At 37.9% G+C, this 25,794-nt stretch overlaps 3 protein-coding genes across 5 annotated transcripts; 1 reads left to right on the top strand and 2 right to left on the bottom strand.

The window, feature by feature from the left end:
- Positions 1-286: 286 nt before the first annotated feature.
- LOC113342191 lies at positions 287-1,531 on the bottom strand. The gene is made up of 2 exons (XM_026586814.1): positions 1,138-1,531; positions 287-915 (listed from the first exon to the last, which is right to left on the bottom strand). Exons 1-2 carry the CDS (start codon positions 1,529-1,531, stop codon positions 287-289), a joined length of 1,023 nt encoding a protein of 340 aa, XP_026442599.1.
- A 4,123-nt stretch (positions 1,532-5,654) lies between these two features.
- LOC113342181 (phosphopantetheine adenylyltransferase-like) lies at positions 5,655-9,290 on the bottom strand. 3 transcript variants are annotated; one of them, XM_026586807.1, is made up of 6 exons: positions 8,309-9,081; positions 8,025-8,084; positions 6,754-6,848; positions 6,338-6,407; positions 6,104-6,223; positions 5,655-5,957 (listed from the first exon to the last, which is right to left on the bottom strand). In XM_026586807.1, exons 1-5 carry the CDS (start codon positions 8,327-8,329, stop codon positions 6,122-6,124), a joined length of 348 nt encoding a protein of 115 aa, XP_026442592.1. In that variant the 5' UTR covers positions 8,330-9,081; the 3' UTR covers positions 5,655-5,957; positions 6,104-6,121. The 3 variants fall into 3 exon arrangements, with proteins under 3 accessions (XP_026442592.1, XP_026442593.1, XP_026442591.1); XM_026586808.1 differs by lacking the exon at positions 8,309-9,081 and adding an exon at positions 9,156-9,290 and having other exon boundaries at positions 5,829-6,223; XM_026586806.1 differs by having other exon boundaries at positions 5,829-6,223; positions 8,309-9,079.
- A 3,828-nt stretch (positions 9,291-13,118) lies between these two features.
- Positions 13,119-21,533, top strand: LOC113342190 (replication protein A 70 kDa DNA-binding subunit A-like). The gene is made up of 6 exons (XM_026586813.1): positions 13,119-13,313; positions 13,405-13,675; positions 13,769-13,868; positions 13,959-14,090; positions 21,264-21,381; positions 21,468-21,533. Exons 1-6 carry the CDS (start codon positions 13,119-13,121, stop codon positions 21,531-21,533), a joined length of 882 nt encoding a protein of 293 aa, XP_026442598.1.
- Positions 21,534-25,794: the final 4,261 nt, after the last annotated feature.

Below are 25,794 nucleotides of genomic sequence, written 5' to 3'. Positions count from 1 at the left end.
CCAGGCTTACCAGATTTCAATCTTGAGTCCACTAACTCATTAGCTATAAGTGTACCATCAATAATTTGTCTACCCTCAATGTAAGCATATTGCACAGGTGAGATTAATTTTGCCATCACTAACTTCAACCTTGTAACCAAAACCTTGGATAAGATTTTGTATGCACTTGTTAGCAGACATATTGGCCTGCAATCTTTAACAGTTTCAATATGATCTTTTTTAGGAACTAAAGTGATGAAGGTAGAATTATGCTTGGAATCAATACAACCTTTCTCAAAAAATTCTGTCATTCTATGATATCAGCTTTAATGAAGGCCCAACATTTATGAAAGAACATGACAGGAAAACCATCTGGACCAGGTGCCTTATCGTGTCCCAAATCTTTGATTGCTTGAAAAGCTTCTTCCTCTGTAAAGTTCGAATCTAAAATACCAGATTCAATGGAGTTTATGCTATCAAAATTAATACCTTCTAAGGCAGGTCTAATAATTTCTTCTTCTGTAAACAAAGTTTTATAAAAACTCAAAATGTGCTCCGGCAACTTCAGTCTATCATCCACCAAAGTGCCATCAATGTAAAGCTGCATGATCCTGTTGTATCTTCTTCTTGCACTTGCTTTACTGATGAAGAAAGAAGTGTTTTTATCACCTTCTTGCAGCCATTTGGTTTTAGACTTTATCCTCCATGAGACCTCCTCCATAGTTGTGACTTTTTTAAAGTCTTTTTTACAGTTTACCAGATCCTGCAACTGAATTTCAGACAAAGAAGTATCTTCAGCTAATAAGTCCAGGTCATGAATCTCTGACAACAAATGATTCAACTTTGTGTTTGTGTGACCAAAAGTAAGCTTGTTCCACTCTTTCAGCTTCTCTTTTAAATCTTTTAATTTGCACCAAAGAATTGTACTAGAACTCCCTGCAAAACAAAAATAAGACCACCAAGTTTCAAGAAGTTCAATAAAACCATTCTATAAGAACCACATGATTTCAAACCTAAAAGGGCTAGGGCCTCATGAAGGGTCTGAGATGTCTAGGAGGATAGGGATATGATCAGAAATGGGTCTGGATTTTGCAAGTTGGGAAACAAGAGGGAACTTAGTCTCAAAAGATGGGGAAATTAGGAATCTGTCAAGCCTACACATGACAGGATTAACTTGACCATTAGACCAAGTATATCTAGCACCCTTGAGAGGAAGATCAATGAGGTTGTGTTGTAAGATAAAATCACAAAAATTCTCCATGCTCTTAGTGATCTTATTGCAGCCCTTTTTCTCATCACATTTGGTTATGACATTAAAGTCACCTCCTAAGCACCAAGGGAGGTCCCAAAATCTGCAGATGTTGTCTAATTCATCCCAAAAATCAGCTCTTTCATGAGGTTTATTAGGTCCATATACATTTGTTAAGACCCACTCAAAACCATCATGCTTATTAATACGATGAACTGATAGAGTGTAATCCCCCACAAGAGAGTCCTTGACTTCCACCAAATCTTTATTCCACAAGATAAGCGTTCCACCAGAACTTCCCATGGATTGTTGAAAGGTCATCCAAAATTTGAGTTTCCACAGATTTGAGAGATATCAAAAGATGAGCAGTGCATCATCTTAGTTTCTTGTAGGATGATTATAGGTGCTTTCATGAGTTATCATTTTCTCGACAATTGTTCTTCTATTTTCAGAGCATAAACCTCTGACATTCCATGTGAGAATTTGTAAATTCATTTATCACATGTAGCCCCCCTTCTTTTGAATGATCTTCTCGACCTACCACCGGAGTTATCAACTGTTGTTGGATCCATTCCCAATCTTCTACACTCCGTAACAAGTCTTTTGGGTACCACACTTTGTTCTGTATAATAAGAAGGTCTTGAGCTAGCATCATCTGAAATATCAATAATTTCAGGCTCAAATCCAGGTGGGTATGTGGGAGTTGACGAAGATGAGGATATAGAATCTTCCATATCTATATGTACCATGAAAGTATTACATAGACCACCCAGAGGTATAGGCTTGAATTTTGTCTCATGAGTTGATAAATTCTGAACTCCATCCAAGGTGATAAAAGTCTGAACAACAAAATCTTTCTCAAAAACAGATGATTTTTGAAATGTACTTTCTATGCTCTTAGTAATTGGACCTTCCACGGCTACCTTGAAAGTCAAAAATCTCTTTGAATGATTCGGCACTGCATCAAAAGTAATACCTAACTTGATACCCAAATTAAACAGTCTTTGAGCTTCTTTGAAAACCCATTGTGGGAAAACAAATGTCGAGTTGCGAAAGTTGGAATTAAGGGGATGGTATGCAGTTATGATAGTTGTATTGGTTTTCAGAATGGCATGCCGTGGAAAAATGGGTGAAGAAGGTTTGAGAATGGGTAGAGTAGGGTTATTGTGTGGAGTGGCTAGAATGGGTGTGGAGTGGCTAGAATGGGACTTGAGGCATGTGAATGGAATGGTAATTTTTTCATGGATGGATCTGGGAATGGGGTCAAAAAAAGAGAAGAATATGGATGATTTTGCTGGAGAGATGGAGGTTGGGAGTGTGTTTGAGGTTAAGCCTGCTGTAGGAAGACAAGAAAATGGTGAAGAAACAGTTAAATTCGATTCCTTATGTGGGGAACTGGAATAGAATTCATCTGCAATTTCATCAAGGCCGCAGACAAATGCAGGAACAGTGTCTATCTCCATATCAGTTGGCTCATCAGAAGTCAAAGTTAACTTCTCAATTCGTCTCCACAATTGAACTGACTTATGCACCCTTTTCTTTCTTGGCTTACGTTTTCTTCTTTTTTTTTTGTAGTGGACCCATGGTGAGCTGGCTTACGAATATCAGAATTTAAGACTTTCCTTGTTGAAGAAGACACAAAACTAGCCGTAGAATCAGGTAGAATTACTTCATCGCAAATTGAGTCAAAAGATGTGCTGGAATTTTGGATCGAAACTGATTCTTTGTATTGACTCTCCACCCTTTTTGGAATCATGCTAGAGTTGTGGTGCATGGAAATTGACTCAGTCCCTACGCCATTATTCATCTTTCGATTTGCAGAGTGTAGAATCTTGACAATGGAGATGTGAGCAATGAAGTTACCTCTATCTGTTGATACGTTGATAACTCTTGGTATCGAATTAATGCCTTTTAGATTACGAACCCTTGGATGCATAGAACTAGGGCTGTACATGGGTCGGGTTGGGTCGGGTTTGGTCTCACCCGTCACCCAACCCACTGATGGTGGGTAACAGAAGTTGTCACCCGCAACCAACCCAACATTACAATGGGTCGATTTTCACCCGACCCACATTACAGTGGGTTGGATCGGGTGGGTGGTGGGTTACCCACCATAAAATACAATGAACATTACATTAAGAACCCAATTGAAATAAGCCAACCCAAAATCAATCTTAGGAAACAAAACCCTAATTAGTATTTACAAATTACAATGATTCCTAGTCTCACCTTTGGTTGTTGGTTTACTGGTGACGATGTTGATTGATTGTTGCTGGTGATGCTGTGATTTGATTTACAAAGCGAAGAAAAAATGAAAAAATAAACTGAGCCTCTGAGACTGCCGTTGAAGGGAACTGATTGAAGACTCTTCAGTGAAGAGAAGCTACCGATGATTAGGTTTAGGCATTATATATTATCACTTCAATGGATGTGGTTCATCTAGGATAGGTAATCTAAGGGTTAGCATCAATTTAGAAATATTTAGGTGGGTGGGTGGATTGGGTCGGGTGAGGGAAGTTGTCACCCACAGTCGACCCACCATACAATGGGTTTTGATGTTGTGACCCATAGTCGACCCGCTCCTAAATGGGTTGGGTCGGGTGCGGATAATTTCAGACGGGTGTGGGTTGGGTTGGTGGGTTGAGTCGGTTTTGTGCAGCCCTACATAGAACGTAAATCCTCCAATTTCAGAGTAACAGGATCAATTAACAGAACCTCACCCCATAGTTGCACCAATTAAGGATTAAGTATAGTATATCTCTTGCTGCGATTTTACGGAAGCCACTGGTTCTTTCTCATAACCGAGGATGATCGGAGTTGTAGCATGGGGTGGGTTTAGCTGTCCTTCGTATATACCAGCAGCTTGTCCTGACTTGAACCGGTGGTGTCTGCACTTCTTGACAACACCAAACATGAAGTGTAAAGCATAAGAAAATAAAAAATACTGAAACATCAAATGATGCTGGGATGGTGATCAACATAACTAGTTGATATAAATGGGTCCAATGGTTACATAAAAAACAAGTTCAGATGCAAGGATAGTTAAAATAAAACAAGTTCAAAAGAAATGATCCATTGAATCATTTTTTCAAACAGGTTACCAACAAATTCACAAGTGTGTACAAAACACTAGTTTAAGTTGGAAAACAGAACTGTTAGAATACGGGCATCCAACTCAAAACCAATTGGCAACGAGTGGAGAGGATCTAAGGGATTATAAGTCGCAGGATCTTAGATTGCCCAACAATGTGGGGCTAATAATCTCAACACGCCCCCTCATCGCAAATAGCCTGCTCTGATACCATGTTAGGATACGGGCATCCAACTCAAAACCAATTGGCAATGAGTGAAGAGGCCCTAAGAGATTATAAACCGCATGATCTTAGATTGCCCAACAATGTGAGACTAATAATCTCAACAAAAACTTCTGTATCTGCAAAATGCTATTAGTCCCAATCATTCGACCAATGTAACAGTTGCTCTTTCCTGTCCACCTTAATCTGGTCTTCCAATTGAGTTGATTGCAACAATTTCTCAAACAAATCAATCCCACTTGTTAATTCTCTGATCATCTCAGCTACAACATAAATTCCTCCCAACACCGTGTGTACTGCAACCAACTGATGCTCCTTCGTTTCATACATACCAGCAGACGCAATTTCATTTCCAATGTTATTTGAACATCTCAGCCATCACTGATTGCACCACTGCTCAAACAATAACCTCCATATTCTGTTGATGTTGTTAGTGTCGAATACCTTTAAAACAGCAGAAGCAGGACCCATTTGTCGATCAATGTGACCTCCTACAGCAACTAAAGCATCTTTCGTGCTCGAATTGGACGTACCGCAGCTTCTAATGATGGAAATCTCTGTATAATTAGGGTTTGTTTTCAAAATGGATCTTCTTAGATAGGGTTTGTTTTCAAGATTAGAGCGAAACCCGGAGAGAATTTCAGTTGATTCAAAAAAAAATTGAACTCTCAACTCCTCTAACAGGAAAATCAAATGTTTGCTTGAAAACAAAAAGAAAAAACAAAACAAAACAAAAAAAAAGCGAAGAAGACAAATATAAACGAAAGCAAAATTTCAGAAAATATGGGCATGTAAACTATTTTCCCCTAAAATGGGTGCGCGCGTGAAATTCTCCGCCGCTAGGTTTCGGTGTAAAAATTATAAAAAGTGAGTCTTACAGTAGTTTTCACTTTAGTTTATGAGATTTTTGTGTTAGTTTTGTTTTGATGGGTTTTTTGTATACGGATATTGACATCTCTAGGGTAATAACCCACGACCAACATCCTATATGTACAAAAATATAAAAGTGCAATGGTCAACACCGCAAACAAACACATTAAGAATTCCTAAACTGTCCATGTATTTTTTTTTAAATTCTTTTAATCTAACGGGTCTAGATTCCCAACAGGTTTTCAAGGTTGTATCCGACCCAATCTATAATCCTTTGGATTTCAATTATTCAATCAACATCCAACCCATTAGCGACCAGTATGGAATCCATCCGCAAAAATACGGTTGGTCCAGGTCAAATTCACAGAATACGGGCCAAATGCTCACCCCTAAGTTACTCTGGTACAACATTTGTATGGCCCCAAGTGGGTTCATCTCATGAGCCCATCTTTTGAATTAAACAAGTTGTTCTTACAGTTGATTTCAGTGATCCAGCACATGGACATTATTGCTTTATCTTTATCTTTCTGATTCTGATGACGAACCTACTTAAAAGACACATAGATAATGATAGATAAGCATAACTGAAGCTCTTGGATGGATCAACCCGTTTAAGTAACTGGTTCACAATATGCACCACAACAAGAAGATAAAGAATAATGTAGAAATAAGCTTTTGTATTGTCTTGAACCTGTCTCTAATTTGTAGGTTACGGTTGTTGTTTGGCCTTCTCATCCTCGATTTTTCTTAGTGTTGTTGAACTTAACTTTTCACCAGTGGATTCTTCAGCGAGTAGATCTACTACTTCAACCTACAGGAGAAGTATTTTGAAAAAATCAGGTCTTTTGTACCAAAAGCTCTATGTAGTATGAAAACAGCAATGTATCCCCTTGAAAACGTTAAGAAAAAATGTAAGTAATTGGACCTTCAAATGTCGTAGGCCTTTCTCGTCTCTCTTCCTGTTAACAGATAATCCACCTGGTAACGTCTCCTTGCTGCCAACCAATCAAGATGATGAGATATCCATACATGACCTGCTAAAATCATTTTCACTCAAGGAAGTTTCAGCGTTAAGCCAATACATGTAAAATTGTCACTGATACGAGCAAGTCTATGATCATTCTAGTTTCTAAGTTATTACTAAGGTCTTACTCCAAAGTTCTAGCCCAACAGTGTAGTACAAAATTGGCATCGGAACCAACTAAGCAACACCCCAAGACAAGATGACGAAAGTTGAAAGACCCAGTCTGGCCTAGTAGAAAATAGTAGTCATACATGCTTCAATATCCATACCACTTAAAGAACAGATTAGCCAGTGAAAAAATCTTGGTTGGTACAAACCTGGCTACAATAGCATCCAAATTTTCATCTTCGATTGAAGGCCCATAAGGATCCTCGATTGGTTCAACTTGAACCGTCAGCTCGGGTTTAATAGACTGGGAGGTTAGCAGGAAATTCAGTGAGAAAAAAAAAAGAATGTCATAAAAAGAGAAGCCAATGCCTCGAGAGGTCTAACAATTAACACGAACAGTTATGTAGCATTTCAATTTAAGCTATAAAATCGTACTTAATAGATTGATAAACCTCAACAAGGTACATATAACATAGATTCTATAGCGGTGTTTGGACAGGTGAATAATGCATCTGCTAACAAATGTTGATATATTCATTATAATTTATATCCCATATGGGAGAGTAACAGAGTTGGTGTTCTATTTGTGGGTATCCACCCTAGTGAGAGTTATTCCGAAATGGAGCCTGAATCGGTTGACCCGGGACTACAATTCAGTCTGCATGAAGATATAAGTTACAAAAAAAAAAAAATTGATTCTTTTGGTTTGTGAGGTTGGGGTCTCCTTGAACCCGCGTTATGTTTCAACAAAAAAAAGAACTCTTTGCAGGTAGTACAAGGTAAAAACTTCCCCTTAGAACCTGCATAATTTGACCAAGGCAAATTAACATAATAGCCAAAAACAATACTCATTTACATTTCATAAGGAGCGGAACAAGAATGTATGGTCAAGAGCCCATAGAATAGAACCGCTGACCAATAAGAAAAATTTAATTGATTTCAGTAGCTATATCTATCTGAGGCCTTAAATTGATCATGTGCAACGAGCAATTGCAAGGAAGTTTAGTCAAGGATTTCACCAATATGTTGGATGTGGGAATTGAATAGTGTTTGAGTTTTATGGACTGTCTTTAAACTTTAAGTAACTTTCATAATCAATCATAAGCTGCGAAACAATTTGATACAGTTATTTTGCTGCACATGAGATATATGTTTTTGGTATGCTACGCCTGGGTCGTAAGCCCCTTCTATGAAGGGAGTGAGAGTCAAATTTGCAATCTCTCTCAGGCTTCCCCAAAGAGAAGGCTATAAGTACTGGTTCCCAGCACAGCAATCGCAATTTCAGCTTCAGCAAGATGATAATGTTATGATGCGGAATAAACTTGAAAGAAAATCATAAAATTCAGATACGCAAGCATGGACTTTGACATATATTTGCATATGTAGAAAAGCAGTTTCCACTTTTATGATATGTACTTAGGTAAGATATAAACAACAAAAAAAAGGAATGTAGTTGTATGAAACATAAAAGGTTTTGTACCTTGATGTAGTCTTCAACATTTCGCATCCTGATTTCGATGGGTTCTATTAGATGTGCAAACTGTAAGAGAAAACAAGGCATAATTTCTCAGTTTTCTAAATTCAAACTCATTAAGCTTCTTCAGTTGTACAGTTCATGCCATCGCAAGTGTGTCTTAGCGAATAAATGAGCTGAAGAATGTCATCGTCCGACTAGATTCAACCCCAGCATAGGATGCATTTCGATATAGACAATGTTTTTTAGACAATGGCAAACAAAAATTATGAAGATAGTAGCTAACCTACCAAGCCGAGAATAGGAATCATCGTCCGACTAGATTCAACCCCAGCATAGGATGCATTTCGATATAGACAATGTTTTTTAGACAATGGCAAACAAAAATTATGAAGATAGTAGCTAACCTACCAAGCCGAGAACAGGAATCATCCTCCGACTAGATTCAACCCCAGCATAGGATGCATTTCGATATAGACAATGTTTTTTAGACAATGGCAAACAAAAATTATGAAGATAGTATCTAACCTACCAAGCCGAGAACAGGAAATGTGTAGTAAGCAACTTATTTTATTATATATACCCTCAAAAGAGGAAAGACTTAATTCTAATTCATAAAGAGCTTATACAAAATAAATGAGCCAAATTAGAGTAACAATTAATTTTAACCAAGTTAGAGTCTTAGATTATAGTTCATCTATCCATTCTTAAAGTCCAAAACACTACTTACAGTTACGAGAAGCATTCAACTGTACAAGCATTACCAAGAACGAATCGAAGGCATTGCTAATCCAATATAGACGAATAAAAAACCCAACACATAGATATAATAAAAATAAAAGAATTATAAAACAGATTCAAGTTCCAAATTTTAGATGTTCCACTACATTGACGACAAAATCAATGGGATCAATTGTGAAATCCCTTGAATTGACGTTGAATACGGGAAATTTGACAAAGACGTCTGAAACAATGGATACATTTGAAAAACAATTTGTGAAAATGGAAATGCGATCGGAGTTTATGGAGAGTTCTATGGCTGGTAAAAACAAATAGAAGAAGAAGAAGATTATGGAGAGTTCTATGGCTGGTAAAAACAGATAGAAGAAGAAGAAGAAGAAGAAGAAGAAGAAATACCTGTTTCTTACTTAACATGGGTCCATCACAAACACCTGTTTCTTACTTAACATTACTTATGTGGTAGATCAAAATGAGGAAAGTGCAACGACCTGTTGGGATATGGTCGGAGAGAAAAACACTAAAAATAAGCAAATCTGGGAAACATTGGAAAGTTTAAAGAAAGGACATAAAGTTTACTGTTAGTTTGCCTAAAACTCTTAAGGCCTGTTTGGTACAGTTTTGAAAAACAGTTTTCAAAAATAGTTTTCCACTGTTTTAAAAACATACCCTTTTTTCCTTGTTTTCATTTTCTAAAAATTGTTTGGTAAACTGTTTTTGAAAACAAGGAAAACCAACTAAATCGGATCAAATGTAAAGATTCGTCTAAGAGATAGTGATATTAGCCATGACTCACTTGCAGTCATTCCCCATCTCTTACTTTGTTCTGAAAAGAAGAAAATAATAAAGAAAAGAAAAAAAGAGAAAACACAGAAAACAATAATTTGTTGTTTTCATTTTTTTGTTTTTAAAAACAGAAAACAGATAGAAAACATTTTCTGAAAATGTCCTTACCAAACGCGTTTTCTCCTGTTTTCTGTTTTCTCTGTTTTTAAAAACAGAAAACTGTTTTTGAAAACTATACCAAACAGGACCTTAGGGTCGAGTTTTTTTTTCTTCAAAAATTCTCAACCGACCGTGGTTCAAAAATTCTCACATAAAAAATGGGATCCGTCCTTTTGGGAACTTGCACCAACCCAATGCACCCATAAAGGGTCCCCTGCAAGTTTCCAGAAGGGCGGATTCCACTTTTTTGGAACCACGGTCCATATAGAACCAGCATTTTGTTTCTTTTTCCTTTTTAACATACAGAAAATTACATTGAACATCCATATGGTCCTTACATAAGAAGGGTATGAGTTAAAAAGGAGCCATAGGGTATACATTAGTTTTAGACCATCGAGCTACATCGTGAATAACTCCATTTGGAACACGATTAATAAATACAAAGGAGGTAAGCTTAAACTTGATAATTAGGGTTTTAATGTCCTGTAACAAACAATGTGTTCTTCGATCTCCCGTGAAGGTCTTCTTGTTTATTTGCTCCAAAATACCTAAGGCGTCAATTTCCACGATGATTCGATCAACTCTCTTCTCTAAAGCCACCATCACGGCATCTCTGATTGCTCGAGTCTCTGCTTCTTCTGCAGAGAAACATACCAAGTAAGTTGACTGAGCATAAACAGATTTATGGTTTGAATATCTAAGAATGAAACTCATTCCCCAATTCGGAGAGTTTAGGTTCCAAGCACCATCCGTATTTATTTTGATCCAATCCTTAGATGGAACCACCCAAGATGAATCTGATTGCGGTGACCGTAGTTATCTTTAGACAAGTTCCCTCTTGAATTCGTGATTCGTGTAAGACCGTATTTGGATACACCTTTAAGTTATATGTACCATGGTAAAAAAAAAAATCCATTTGCCATACCAGGTGGCATGACAAACCAGCTGCACTATTATGGTAGAAGAATGAAGCGATCGAATCCATATCGAGCGGTATAGTCTATTTCATCAGCGAGAGAGACTTCATTGTTGGCTATTTTCTGAATATCGCTCGATATTGTTAATATCGTCAACGGTCGACTCTATAGCGCCTATAAATACCACACTTCCCCTTTCATTTCTCTTCACACCTTTTCTTTTTTCTCATAAACACATTTTTTTTAGTTACTTCCTTCCAAATATGAGTGAGAAAAGATAAAGAAACGGATAAGCCAAAGGACCTACTATCACCCCGGCCAGTGGTTTAAATTATGTGCAGGATAAAGAATATGAGTTTCAAAATGTTGGAAAATTAGCTGGTGATGGTGCACTCCCTATGCACATATCTGGCCATCCAGGGCGAGGTAATTTAGTCGTTCTAAGAGGTGGGTGGTCTGAGTTTCGTACGGTTTTCATGTCACTTCCCACTTTTTTTCAAGACAGAGTCTGAAGATATCCTTGGTGTCGTTTATATGATAAACAACCTAGAAACCATTATATTCGAACAATGGTGGAAGACTGCAGATATGTTCTTTTTCTAAGATTTTGAATGTGTTATTTTTTTAACCAAAAATAAAACTTTTTATTAAAAGAATAAAATTACAGAAAACGTACAAAATCTGTGAAAATCACAAAAAACAACAAGCATATCCAAAGCAGACAACATGTCTAGGGAAGTAAAGAGAATAACAAATGACCCAAAGACAATATGTCTTAGACAATCCATCAGGCGAACCCATAGTAAACTGTATTTGGGAATTCCATCATATGCATATTAGATGGTCTGGCATCAAATTTGAGTACTTGTCCCTTGCTAAGATATACCCCCTTCTTTGCAAAAAAATCAAAAGAGAAATTGATTTCTCTGAAAACATGATTAAAGTGGATGGATTGTACCTGTTTGCATATATTTCTCCATCTGCTCCAAACAAACCAAGGAATTTTATTCTTCATGAACGCCTTTATAGCAGCAGTGGAGTCTGAGTTGATGGTAAGTTTGAATTGAGAGTTCTTCACAGCCCATTTCAGAGCACAAACAGTTCCCATTATCTCTGCCACAAAATTGGTTGATATCCCCCAAACCACCACTTTCTGCTGTCAAGAATTTACCTGTACAATCTCTGGCTATAAATCCATACCCAGCATTTCCAGGTTTACCCCTTGATGCACCATCACAACATAGTAGAATATCAGTTTTGGGGAGAGAGAAAAGAGCATTCTATTGTTGTGGCAGTTTTAACTTTTCTGCAGCCAATATCAAAAGACTTCAGCACTTGTAGATCATAAGTTGAGTTCTGCACGAAACCTTTGAGTCTGACTTCACAGTCATGGATCATTCTTAAATTTCTCTTTTTAGCTGTATTAATGTCAGGGGTTATGTTTTCAAAGATTTTGAATGTGGTAAGATTGTTTTTTCTTGTAATTAAATATTTAGATTTTGTTTTTGGTTACCATTAGATTTGTACATCTTGACGGGAATTCCATGTAAGGGAAATTTACTTCCATTTAGCAGACTAAATTGGGAGTCGGAAGATAGATGGAAACGAAGACTTCATTTATATTCAAATGATTTAGAAGGAAATCAAGCATATAGACAAATCTTTATTTTACTATATCAACGGCTCTCCATAGTTTGGACACATAAAAGACGGTCCAGATCGAGAAGCTATCATGTATCTGATATACCATTTCTCCATTTAAAGGACGGTTACACATTAGGTGATTAATGAAAAATGTTAACAAATATATTAATATTTATCCATTTAAAGGACGGTTACACATTAGGTGATTAATGAAAAATGTTAACAAATATATTTTTTCCTTTATATTTATAATACACATATATATTGCATATCTAATGGACGGTTACGGATTAGGCAATAAATGAAAAATGTTAACAAATATATTATTTTCTTTATGTTAATGATGGATCCCTAAAATATATTTTTTTCTTTATGTTAATGATCATCTTCAAGAGAAAATGATACATCGGTTACAGATATGGCTGGATTATCAAAACCACCGTAATATCATTTTTTAGGGTTAATATTCATTTCAATTTCGTATTCATTCAAATACCAAAGTCGTTACAGATTCCCATTTGATCCCCATAATCATTGAAACCCTACACCCAGATTTCCAGAATTTCCTCCTAAAAATATTTTAGGTGTTACTGCATATCAAGGGTTTAGCCTATATAAAGCTCACAATGATTTCCAAACCGTTCACATTCGTTTCTCAAATCTAGAGCAAACTTAGAAAATATCATACCACTAATTTTGGTGACCACTCCTGCTGCTGCACGTCTCTTGCTCGAATACAGAAAAATACCAGGTAATGTTTCCACTTTGTTTGGTTCAGTCTATTTTGATTTGACTACAGAAAAAAAATATATACAGCTAATCCGGAACTCTCATTCAAACCATGCAGAACGCACTAATGGAGAGCCAAATCACATGTAGCTCCTCCACCTATGTTCCAAAAAGCACCTACAAGAGCTTCAAGCAGCTGGCTGATATGGCGGAAGGTGAAAACTGGATGACGAGAGTCATGATTTCCCGAACATGGAATGAAGTCGACTTCTTGGGGACCAATGAGGTCCAAACATTCGATCTGTTGATGATAGACGAGAATGTAAGTAACACCAATTTACAAGTTCTGCACACCATCACAACTTTGTCAGTCCATACCTCCAACTATTTATCTATCGTTTTTACTGTCATAGGGAGATCAACTACATGGAGTTGTTCCGAAAAAAATTATATGGAAATTTGAGCCGTTATTGCACGAGGGAGTTGTTTATTCACTTAGCAAGTTGAGTCTTGCGGCAGAAAAAAAAATATTCCGCCCTGCTAGAAATGAGAAACGTGCATTTTTTGAGTGGAACACTATGGTCCGAGCACTGGATTCCACAGATGTGAAAATACCACGCCACAAATTCTCATTTACTGCTTTTGAAGAACTAGAATCATGTTCTTCAAACACATATCTTACAGGTAAGCACTTTTGTCATTTCACCTTCTGCGTAGCATTAATGATGTCCCTGTTTTTTAAAATCATTTACACTTATTACTTATTATCGTGAGCAGATGTGGTCGGTGTTCTGACAAGCCATACGACTCTACAAGAAATTAACAAAGCAAATGGCCAGCGGTCCATTATGCGTGACCTAAATCTTCAGAACTTGAGGTATATGTTCATCAAAATATTCCTAAAATACTTGGTGTTCAATTCAGCTCCATGGATGGCCCGTGACCTTTGTTTTTTTTTCTGCCGCAGCGGTGTAAATGTGAAGATTACTCTGTGGGGTGATGCCACAAGCGAGCTGAGCAGAAACTTGGACCAACATGGCATTGAGCCTGCACCAGTTATCGTTGTGGTCACTGGGTGCTATGTTAAAAAAATATCTAAGTAAGCCATGGATGATATTTATTACTTCAATACCAGGATCGCTTGATTTCTAAAAGTATACAAGAAACTTACAACCCCCGACCTCTTCCCAGGAAAGTTATGTTTATCATCAACCAACTCCACCAAGGTGTATTTCAACATGGAGCTTCCTGAAGTGGCGGATATGCGACAAAGGTAACCCAACCATCTAACATTCCCCTTTCGAGTTTAGGATTGCTCTACATACACATCGATGTACTCATAGTAAACTTTGCAGATGCTGCCGACGGACGCCCCCACGTCAAATAACCCTGCCAACCAAAAGAGGGAACTCGACAGCTGCACGTTTGCTGTTCGACAATAGGAAGACAATTTCAGAATTATTGGTTGCCAAGTGGGATGCCGGTTGTAATGTACATTTCTATCTGGAAAAAAAAAGACATTTTTAATTGAAACATCCAACCACAAAGTGTAAATGTTTCTAACTTCGGGTTACTGCAGGAACACAATAAATTTTTGTGCCGTGTAACCTCTAATCGGCTTTTGAGTGATGGTGATTGGTACTACCCCGGGTGCAGCAACTGTGCAACGAGATTAGTTGGAGAAGAGGGTGACTGGACGTGCACAAAGTGCGAAGCAACGATTGATGAACCCATACCCAGGTATTGTTATAGAATTTGGTATATAAATAACTCGGTATTCCCTAATATGTTCTATGAATTCTAAAGGATTTCTCTGTTGGTTAAATTACTAATAATGTAACTGAGAAGAAGATACTTAGCTCAAATCGATGTTGCTGGAGATGCACAGAAAATGTAGAGGCACGTATACGATACGCTGTCCTAAAGGCAATATCGCCTGCTACTCCGCTGAGATGCTATAGCAGTTGGCGAGTCACCTCCAGGATACAACTACTGATAGTACTCCTCAATGTAGCATACAAAGAGAGTACCCTTAGAACTTGGCAGTGTTAGCAAAAGCTAAAAACAGAGAAACTAGAAATTAAAACTTCTTTTCTGAAAGCAGAGGGAGAGCAGAAGAAGAGATATTTCTCTGTTGTATGTTAAATGAGCTCAAGACTCCTCCCTTATATAGTGTTTAAGACGTTACAAATGAGAGGAAAAATGCATGCAACCAAACCATGCGTATGACAGAAATACTGGTAATGTTGGGTTAAAAACAGTGTTGCTTTTGTCAGGCTTAGAGCAGTGTGTTGTCAAGAAGCCAAGCCAAACACGTACGGACAAGAAACCCAAAACAAATACGTACAGACAAGAAAGCCAGGACAAACATGTGCAGACAAGGAAGGCAAGACAAACACGTACAGACAAGAAAGCCAAGACAAACATGTGCAGACAAAGAAGAAGATTCTTCTACATGTGTGTAAAACATGTACCAAAAGTTTTAGCAAAAAGATAGGATCTAATGAACCCACACCCACACCCACACCCACATCCGAACCCGAACCCGAACCCGACCGACCGGACGGCGGCGGCGTGCGTGCTTCTGTGCGAAGCACCGCGCGTACGGGAAAGGCAACCTTGCCCTAGTCTAGGCCTTCCCCCCTCACACAAATGTCTAATGACCCAAGGGCCATGCCCTTATAGCCAATTCTATGGTATTTAAGTCTAAAACTCTTTAGATTTTAGTCTATGTGGGACTATTGTTTTATCTATTCAAATGAAAAAACAAGTAGTGGGAAATAGGTCTAGAGATCAAAACATAGTCCACGCAAATTTGGTATAACAAAACCGTTTTTTCTAACAATCCCCCACATGAATGAGAAAACATATCGACGAAATACGAGAAAACATAATACATCAATATTAGGCTAAGGTGTCCCAGAGATTGAACCTTAACTTAGTGAGAGGTTACCGGAAATGCTTGTTGTTACGGTGAACACAATGTCTTGAAACGCCAACAGTGAGTGCAATTCAGAAATAACAACCACACTTTGATGTCTCAAAGAAAAAGAAAGCTGCCAAGCTGTTGCCGTTGTGCCCGTTTTGGCCGTGGGCTAAATCCCGGACTTAATGAATGTCTCTAGAGAAAAAGCTCAAATTCTCATAGGAAGCGGCCCCACTTCCAACATCCACATAGGTGAGTCCATTAAGAGTGTCCTGCCACACTCCGCTTTAAGCAAAGTCATGGAACTCATTAAGATCTTGACAGATCATCCTAAAACATGCAGGCAGCACTATCATACGGTTACATCATAGGGAGGGACAAAGATAGTGCTCTCTTGACATCACCAAAAATTAGTTATCTCATTGAACCTTATTCTTGGAGCTCCATTCACAAGGTTGAGTGTCCTTCATGGCGATTTATTCTATGAGCTTGAGTCCCATCCCCTTCGATGTGGATCTAACTACCTCTCTAGATAACCCTTTCGTCAAAGGATCTGCAATATTCTCTTTGGACCTCACAAAGTCTATAGAGATGATACCAGTAGAGAGTAGTTGTTTCACCGTCTTGTGTCTTCTTTGAAGATGTATAGATTTTCCATTGTATACACTATTCTTTGCGCATCCAATAGCAGCTTGACTTTCACAGTGGATTGCGATCGAAGACACAGGCTTGGGCCAGAGTGGAATTCCTCCCAGGAAACCTCGTATCCATTCAGCTTCCTCCCCAGCTTTCTCCAAGGCTATAAACTCAGACTCCATGGTGGATCGAGCAATACATGTCTGTTTGGAAGACTTCCATGACACAGACGCACCACCAAGTGTGAAGATGTACCCACTAGTGGATTTGCACTCATCTGAGTCTGATATCCAGTTAGCATCACAGTACCCTTCTAGCACAGCAGGATACTTCCCAAAACTTAGGCAATAGTTTGAAGTTCCTCTCAGGTACCTTAGAACTCTGTAGAGAGCATTCCAGTGATCATGCCCAGGGTTGCAAGTGTACCTGCTTAATCTACTCACAATGTAGGCAATATCAGGTCTTGTACAGTTCATTAAATACATAAGACTTCCAATAACACGAGAATACTCAAGTTGATAAATACCCTCACCCTTGTTTTTTTTCAATTTACAATTGGGATCATAAGGAGTAGTTGCAGGTTTAGCATTTTCATGATTAAATCTCTTAAGAACAGTTTCAACATAATGAGATTGACTAAGACTATATCCACCAGACATCTTTCTGATTTTCATCCCTAAAATTACATCAGCAGGGCATAAGTCTTTCATGTCAAAGTTTTCGTTAAGCATGCTTTTAGTGGTATTAATACTATCAAGGTTACTACCTAATATGAGCATATCATCAACATATAGGTACACAATAACATGAGAATCATCCACAGATTTAATGTAAACACATTTATCAGATTCATTAACCTTGAAGCCATTAGATATCATTACATGATTAAATTTTCATGCCACTGTTTAGGTGCTTGTTTTAAACCATACAAAGATTTTTTCAGTTTGCATACTTTATCTTCATAACCTTTCACAACAAAACCTTCAGGTTGGTCCATATAAATTTCTTCATTCAATTCACCATATAAAAAAGCAGTTTTAACATCCATCTGATGTATATGCAAATCATAAATAGAAGCAATAGCAATCAGCATCCGGATAGAAGTGATTCTAGTGACCGGTGAATAGGTATCAAAGAAATCTAATCCTTCCTGTTGTCTATACCCCTTAGCTACCAACCTAGCTTTGTGTTTTTCTATAGTTCCATCTGTTCTAAGTTTCCTTTTGAAGACCCACTTGCAACCTATGGTTTTACTACCAGGAGGTAAGTCTACAAGCTCCCAAGTTTCATTTTGTTGAATGGAATCCCACTCATTATTTGAAGCTTCTTCCCAGAAGGGACCTTCCGGAGAGGTCAAAGCTTCCTTATAAGTTTGGGGTTCAGACTCTACCGTAAGAGTCACAAAATCTGGACCGAAACCTTTCTCGGTTCTGACCCTCTTACTTCTTCTAGGTTCGGTTTCAACATCAAGAGACAGGGGTTGACTAGTCGAAGGAACATCTGAGAGATCATCGCGGACCCTTTTATGAGGTCCAGACCCTAAAGGGAAAATGTGTTCGAAAAACACTGCATCTCTGGATTCCATTATGGTGTTCTCACCAATTACCATGAACCTATAAGCACTAGTGTGCTCGGGATATCCTAGGAAAACACAATCTACAGTTTTAGGTCCTATTTTGGTTTTCTTGGAACGAGGAGTGGCCACCTTGGCCAAACACCCCCACACTTTAAAGTATGCATAGGACGGTTGTCTTCCTTTCCATAACTCATATGGAGTTTTGTTGGATTTCTTAAATGGAACTCGGTTCAAGATATAGCAAGCAAAGAGAATTGCTTCCCCCCACAGGTTCGAAGGTAGCCCTGAACTAGCTAACATAGCGTTCACCATATCTATGAGTGTTCGGTCTTTCCTTTCAGCTACTCCATTCGACTCAGGTGAAGAAGGTGCAGTAGTTTCATGAATGATGCCATTAAGTTTGCAGAATTCTCCTATAGGTATCACATACTCACCGCCTCGGTCCGACCTAAGAGTTTTAATAGTAACACCTCTTTGGTTTTCTACTTCAAGTTTATATAATTTGAAAGCGTCTAAGGCTTCATCTTTACTTCTAAGAAGATAAACCTGACAGTATCTTGAGTGATCATCTATAAAAGTGATGTACCATTTTTTACCTCCTCTAGTTGGTGTTGATTTCAAATCTCCCAAATCCGAGTGGATTAATTCTAGGGGAGTTGTACTACGTTCAACCCTTTTGTTGAAGGGTTTTCTTGCATATTTAGATTCAACACAAATTTCACATTTATGACCTCTTTCAAAGTTTATTTTAGGAATGCATCCTAATTTAGCAAGTCTTTCAATGGATTTGAAATTAACATGTCCTAGTCTATCATGCCAAACATGTGAGGAGTCACAAACATAAGCAGAAGAAGATGCATTGTCATTCAAGTTCAAAGAAAGTACACTAAGCTTAATCATGTTTTCAGTGACATATCCTTTTCCTACGAAGTCACCACCTTTAGAGATTACAACTTTGTTAGACTCAGCTACAAATTTAAAACCTTTCCCAAGTAAGATGGTTTCTGAGATAAGATTCTTGCATATGTCCGGGACGTGATACACGTCACTCAATGCGAGAGTTTTTCCTGAAGTGAGCTTCATTTCAACCTTGCCTTTTCCTACCACTTTAGAGGTAGAAGAGTTTCCCATAAACAATTTCTCATCGTCTCCTACTTTGTTATAGGAGGAGAAAGCATTTCTGAACTTACAGACATGCCTGGTGTCTCCAGAATCAAGCCACCAGTCTCTCACATTGGTCACATTAGAGACAAGGTTGACTTCAGACACCATGCCAGTAAAATATCCAGAATCATCTACTACGTTTTCCTTATTTTTCTGTTTAGGATCATTTTGGTCTTTTTAGGTGCCCTACAGTCTTTGGCCATATGACCAGTTTTCCCACAGTTATAGCAGTCGCCTTTGATGGTGTTTTTGGAGACACCACCCTTTGGCTTAAGATGGTTACCTTTGGAGTTACGTTGTTTGTTACGTTTACCATTTTTGCTGGATTCTCCTTGCCTTTTCTTTGACGCAGCATTATCGTCCAGGACATGAGCTTTGTTGGACATGTCTTTGCTCAGCATCAGGCTTTTGTCCTTGCAGCACAGAAGTTCCTCCACCTGGATCTTTTTCCCCAGCTCCACCATGGTGATTTCGCGATTCTTGTGTCGCAGCCTCCTCTTGTACTCGTTCCATGAGGGTGGTAGCTTTTCAATTACCGCATATACTTGTAGAGATTCATCAATATGCATTCCTTCAGCAAGAATTTCGTTGATGAGTAGCTGGAGTTCGACGAATTGTTCTACAACAGGCTTTTCATCAGTCATCTTATATTCCAGGAACCTAGCTACCAAGAACTTCTTGCTTCCAGCAGCCTTTGCAAGATATTTTTCTTCTAGGGCTTCCCATAAATCAAAAGCAGTAAATTTCTCTTTTGCATTATAAAAGTCGTACAAGGAGTCATCCAGACAGTTAAGAATGTGGTTTTTGCACATGTAATTCTTCCTAGTCCACCTATCCAGTCTATCTTCATAGCCACGGTCATGAAGTCTTCTTGAGGGTCTTTCTAAGGCAACTTCATCTAGCCTTTGGTCTTTTAAGAAGAATAACATTTTGGTCTGCCATCGTTTAAAGTCTTTGCCACTAAACTTTGGGGGTTTGTCTACAGTACTCTTTCCCATGTTGTTACAAAATATAGTAAAGAGGATATTGCCTTTAGATTGTTGGGTAAATTACTAATAATGTAACTGAGAAGAAGATACTTAGCTCAAATCGATGTTGCTGGAGATGCACAGAAAATGTAGAGGCACGTATAGGATACGCTGTCCTAAAGGAAATATCGCCTGCTACTCCGCTGAGATGCTATAGCAGTTGGCGAGTCACCTCCAGGATACAACTACTGATAGTACTCCTCAATGTAGCATACAAAGAGAGTACCCTTAGAACTTGGCAGTGTTAGCAAAAGCTAAAAACAGAGAAACTAGAAATTAAAACTTCTTTTCTGAAAGCAGAGGGAGAGCAGAAGAAGAGATATTTCTCTGTTGTATGTTAAATGAGCTCAAGACTCCTCCCTTATATAGTGTTTAAGAAGTTACAAACGAGAGGAAAAATGCATGCAACCAAACCATGCATATGACAGAAATACTGGTAATGTTGGGTTAAAAACAGTGTTGCTTTTGTCAGGCTTAGAGCAGTGTGTTGTCAAGAAGCCAAGCCAAACACGTACGGACAAGAAACCCAAAACAAATACGTACAGACAAGAAAGCCAGGACAAACATGTGTGTAAAACACGTACCAAAAGTTTTAGCAAAAAGATAGGATCTAATGAACCCACACCCGAACCGACCGGACGGACGGCGGCAGCGTGCGTGCTTCTGTGCAAAGCACCGCGCGTACGGGAAAGGCAACCTTGCCCCAGTCTAGGCCTTCCCCCCTCACACAAGTCTAATGACCCAAGGGCCATGCCCTTATAGCCAATTTTATGGTATTTAAGTCTAAAACTCTTTAGATTTTAGTCTATGTGGGACTATTGTTTTATCTATTCAAATGAAAAAACAAGTAGTGGACAATAGGTCTAGAGATCAAAACATAGTCCATGCAAATTTGGTATAACAAAACCGTTTTTTCTAACATTCTCATCACTATTGAAATAGGTTCATGCTGCGGTTCGAAGTCCAGGAACATACCAACTCAACTATTTTTGTTGCACTTGATAGTGAGGTGCAAAAGATCGTCAAAGCACCAGCATCAGAGGTCTTGATGATGGGAGAGGTACAAAACAAAAAAAAAATTTCTTTAATAAACATTGATACGATCGACCTTGGTGGACTCACCCACGATCTTAAAATGTGATCCAGGTTGAAGGAAAAGCAAGGGTTATGGCATCCTTTAATGCTCTTTTGGGGGTTGAGAAGGATTACTAAATAACACTCACTGCATACAACATGAAGAGGAAAACATCTCCCAGCTTCACAGTTTCCAAGATGCCGCATAACCCTATAGATCAGGTTTTCCCCGCAGAACCTACCTGTCCAGTTACGCCCATGAAGCAAGAAATAGAAGTCGATGGACAGGAGGAGCAGCCAAGCAAAAAGCTTCGCCGCGAAAACAAGGAAGATGAGCCAACAGAAGTTGATGGATCTGATGACGAGCCAACAGAAGTTTGTCGGGAGAACAAGGAAGACGAAGATGATGAGCCAACAGAAGTTGGTCGGGAGAACCATGCAGATGAATCTGATGCGCCAACAGAAGTTGATGATTGATTTACTATCCTATTATGGAACCCATAGGTGTTACAATGAGAATAACTTCTTAGATGATATTGTTAAGTTTTGTTTGTTTTTTAGATTTTTGTTTGCTTTACTGCAATCAGTCATTAAGAAAAATGGTTGGTACTATTACAGAACTGTATGCAGTCTTAATACGTGTCATCCTAGATGCCGTGCTATCGAAATTTAAAAAGTTCAATCATAATCATCCTTTTAGATCCTAAATGTTTGCACCAAGTATATTATTTGTTAGGTTTTACAAAACTAACAAGAAGCTCCACCAATCTTGAGGTTACCTGTAAACCGACATACAAGTCCGAAGACTCAAATCTGTGCAACTTTGTTTCCAGGGTTACTCTGTGGTTTGGCACAAACTCTCACTGCACGTCTGTGGTTTTGGTGTTCTAACAACTTACATTTGCTTTGACATTTGAAAATTACTAAACTCCTACACAAGTATAGGAACTCATTTATATACTGTCTTTTAGAGTTTACAGATTCACAATTTCTATATGGACAGTTGTAATTTAAGTATTTTTTTTAAAACCCATTATAGATTTCTTATAAGGTTATTACCTGATGCGCAACCTAATTTAAATTCTCAGTTTCTCATTGTGTTTTATTTCTCTTTTTAAGGCTTAATTTTAATTCAGTAATGACTGACTGGGTAGTTTTTAGTGGTTACAACTTTTCGCCATTGCCAGATTTGTGGTCTGACTGACCCCAATAGAAGATTTTTTAAAAATGAGAACTGGGATTTTGTTTTTGGTTTATCATTAGGTTTTATTAGAACAGACAGAGTAACTCGGTGTTGAGGACACCGTAATAAACCGACATACAACTTTGTTCATGTTCCTTCCAAAGCGCGTCCAAGTGCAGGAGATAGATAGATCTCGGCTGAGAATTAACCCACCTCCAACGCCCATCCGACGTATGCAAGTAATTCAAAACGGCTTGGGGCGTATATCAAGGTCTTTCACTGGAGGAATCAATGGAAAGGCTATTAGGGACCTAACGTCGGATATCCATAATTGCCATATTCTCATTGGTCGGATATCCGTAATTGCTATAGTCTCATTGAACATCTGATGCGTAATTGTTGGGAAGTAACTAAATGCTGCCTTTTGAAAATTCAGGAAATATTGCAAAATCAATTTTTATAACGGAAGCATTAACACAAAAATAATAGTGAAATGCTGCTTTTTGAAAAGGAGGAAATATTGCAAAATTAAATTTTATAACGGAAGCATTATAAGTGGATCAGGCAAATACATCATCCAATTAATGCCTCGCTATGGTATGGAGCAATATATAAGTGGTATAATGATCCACATCTCCTGCGAATTCCATTAGAAATATCTATTCACAGCTTCTTATCGCCTGCCAGTCAAATAATGGCCAATGAAATTAGATTTGTAAGGTATTTGCATAACTACATCTATAGGAGCCACGAAAGAACCACAGCGACAGTACTTGAAGGTAGGTTCTTCTGGATTCATTGGTTGTACAATATATGTATGAAATTTAACGTGCATTCCATATTAATGACCTTTATCCCATGGAATGCAGAAATTGATCCAAAGAAAAAACAAATATGAGTTTCTCGAACTCTTGCTGAGGTATTGTAATATTTGACCATCCATTGAACTACCAAAAAAGTAGCACCGTTAACATTAACTGTTATATGGTCATGACTCTGAATGCAGGTGTCAGGTTGTCGTACATTACGAGAAGTATTTTGGCAATGGACAGACAATGGATGGCGACAGTGCACCAGGCTATCCAGGACCACGACTTGGTTTGATGGATGATTTGGATGATTAAAACTACGTTCAAAAATAAGACAAGACAAAAAAGACATAACAATGAATTGTTACTTTCTATTTTCTCATTGTATTGGTCGTATATCCAGGACCACTATCCATTTTTTTTTTGATATAGTCCAAGGAAAATAACATGATTTTAGCATGCTTGAAAAGAAAACATGGTTTTCTGTTTAACTTAAGAAAGAATTAGATTTATTTTTTGTTTTTATTTTATTTTATTTTAATGTTGTTTAACCAAGTAATAAAAACAGATCAAAGACCCACATATATAATTACTTAAATTTTCCAATCCCCCCCCCCAAAAAAAAACAATCAGTTAATGACCTCTATTTCCCGGAACTATAGATGTAGCACCGCGAATGGTATGCTTAAAGCTGCGAATATGGACTGTCATTATCAAAGTGGTAAAATATAAAGTTTTCTTGCTGAAATTATATGACTTGGGATGTAGAGTTACCCAGCCTTTGCAGAAATGCTGCAAACATATCGATCCCTGGGATAAAGCATGATAATCACGGACGGAAAGATATACCTACAATCAACCCTTTGATTCTTTATCCATGAACGACTGGATATACCTATCAATTTCATACAAACACTAACTCATCAATTTCATAAAAATCTTCAAAGAACCGTTACACAAGATTAAAAATGCGGAAGGAACAAATACGGGATTTGAGGAGATTTGTACAACGGTATTTGGGGTAAATTTAAATAAATACAGTATTTTTAACCTTGGACATAATTACATAGAGTGACACACGGAAATTCTGAAACGGTTAAAATATCGAATTATAAAGAAATGGCTGAAATATCGAGTAATATAGGATCTTTTATAGAGATCTTATCACCTTATTCTCAAAATTTTCAAGAATATTTTTTTTATAAAAAAACTTCGGAGGTCAGCTATACCGCAACACGGGAGTACATCAAACACCCATCAACAACAACAAGAGGTGAGTTGCTAACAAAGTTGTCCGCCATTTCTTATTATTACGATGATCTGCAAAAAAAGTAATACAACAACATAGGTTTAACATTGTAGGAAACACATTGATTTAGGGTGATCTCAATATAAGTCAATACAATTGTTGGAACCAGCAAACAATTAAGAAGACAATACAATCAAGAAATTTAAGGCTACAAGTTGATCCATAGTCTAGGGACAGTATACACCATCAGAAGTTTGCAACACATTGACCATTGATAACTGATTTTTTTATAGAACTTTGAATTTGGCTCAGCATATATGTGGAGTTGCTCCATAGTTGATTGTTTTGTAAAACTGAGTTTGTAATACACAGCCAGCAATGAACGATTTGAAGGAAGGAGAAAAATTAAGTGTAAGGAAATCCAGTGACTTACGCCCCCAATTGCTTAATTCAATGTCAATTTTAAAATATAATCCAGTCTGTTAAACGTGATGTGCTCATAACAGAAACGAAAAAAAGCACAGCAAGATAGGCGCAGACGTGAGGCCCTTCTAAAACAACAAAATGAAATTGTAGCAGAGCCGATCAATGTAAGTCCAGACAATTTTATATAAATTGGGTTTTAAAACCCAAAATAATATCAATGCCATATTAAACACACGTTGTATTATGTTTTGCAATAGAGATACAAAGAGGTCCAGAGGAGGAGGCGAGAGCGAGAACTCATGATGAAACTAGGGGAATCAAGTACGACCATCACAGATACGGTAGGAACCTAACGATGTTTGTAAGTTTACAAAAGATAACTTTATTCATAACAGTAGTTATTCAAGATTTTCAACATGAACATGCAGGCTAACACCGAAATCCCGGTTGAACAAATTTCAAATAATACAACAGGGAAAGCATTGGAACAACATCTACAGGTACATAACAGGTCGTTTAACTCCAAAATAACAAAATTTATAGAGCGAGGAGGATCATTAAACTACACCAAATAATGGAAACCTCACACTTGAATACAGATTGGAAATAATCATACTGAGAAGACTGTGGTAGGTATGAAAGTATCTCTACCGAGGATAGCGATTGAAGAGAACCGGGGACAACAAATGGACAATGAGGTTTCAGATGGCATTGGCCTTGAATGACAAGTTC

Source organism: Papaver somniferum, unplaced genomic scaffold, assembly GCF_003573695.1.
Source record: "Papaver somniferum cultivar HN1 unplaced genomic scaffold, ASM357369v1 unplaced-scaffold_35, whole genome shotgun sequence".
NCBI lineage: Eukaryota > Viridiplantae > Streptophyta > Magnoliopsida > Ranunculales > Papaveraceae > Papaver > Papaver somniferum.
The sequence above is the reverse complement of the archived record's forward strand: the minus strand, read 5'-3'. Positions and strand labels throughout refer to the sequence as shown.

Bases quoted from the DNA above. Each gene is read 5' to 3' on its own strand.
- LOC113342191 (XM_026586814.1), bottom strand. From the start codon at position 1,531: ATGGGAAGTTCTGGTGGAACGCTTATCTTGTGGAATAAAGATTTGGTG. The intron at 916-1,137 runs GTAGGCTTGACA...TTTGTTTTGCAG, and splicing joins TCAAGTTAATCCTGTCATGT to GGAGTTCTAGTACAATTCTT.
- LOC113342181 (XM_026586807.1), bottom strand. From the start codon at position 8,329: ATGATTCCTATTCTCGGCTTG. The intron at 8,085-8,308 runs GTAGGTTAGCTA...TTTCTCTTACAG, and splicing joins TGATTCCTATTCTCGGCTTG to TTTGCACATCTAATAGAACC. The intron at 6,849-8,024 runs GTACAAAACCTT...CTAACCTCCCAG, and splicing joins ATGTTGAAGACTACATCAAG to TCTATTAAACCCGAGCTGAC.
- LOC113342190 (XM_026586813.1), top strand. From the start codon at position 13,119: ATGGAGAGCCAAATCACATGTAGCTCCTCCACCTATGTTCCAAAAAGC. The intron at 13,869-13,958 runs GTATATGTTCAT...TTTCTGCCGCAG, and splicing joins CTAAATCTTCAGAACTTGAG to CGGTGTAAATGTGAAGATTA. The intron at 21,382-21,467 runs GTACAAAACAAA...AATGTGATCCAG, and splicing joins AGGTCTTGATGATGGGAGAG to GTTGAAGGAAAAGCAAGGGT.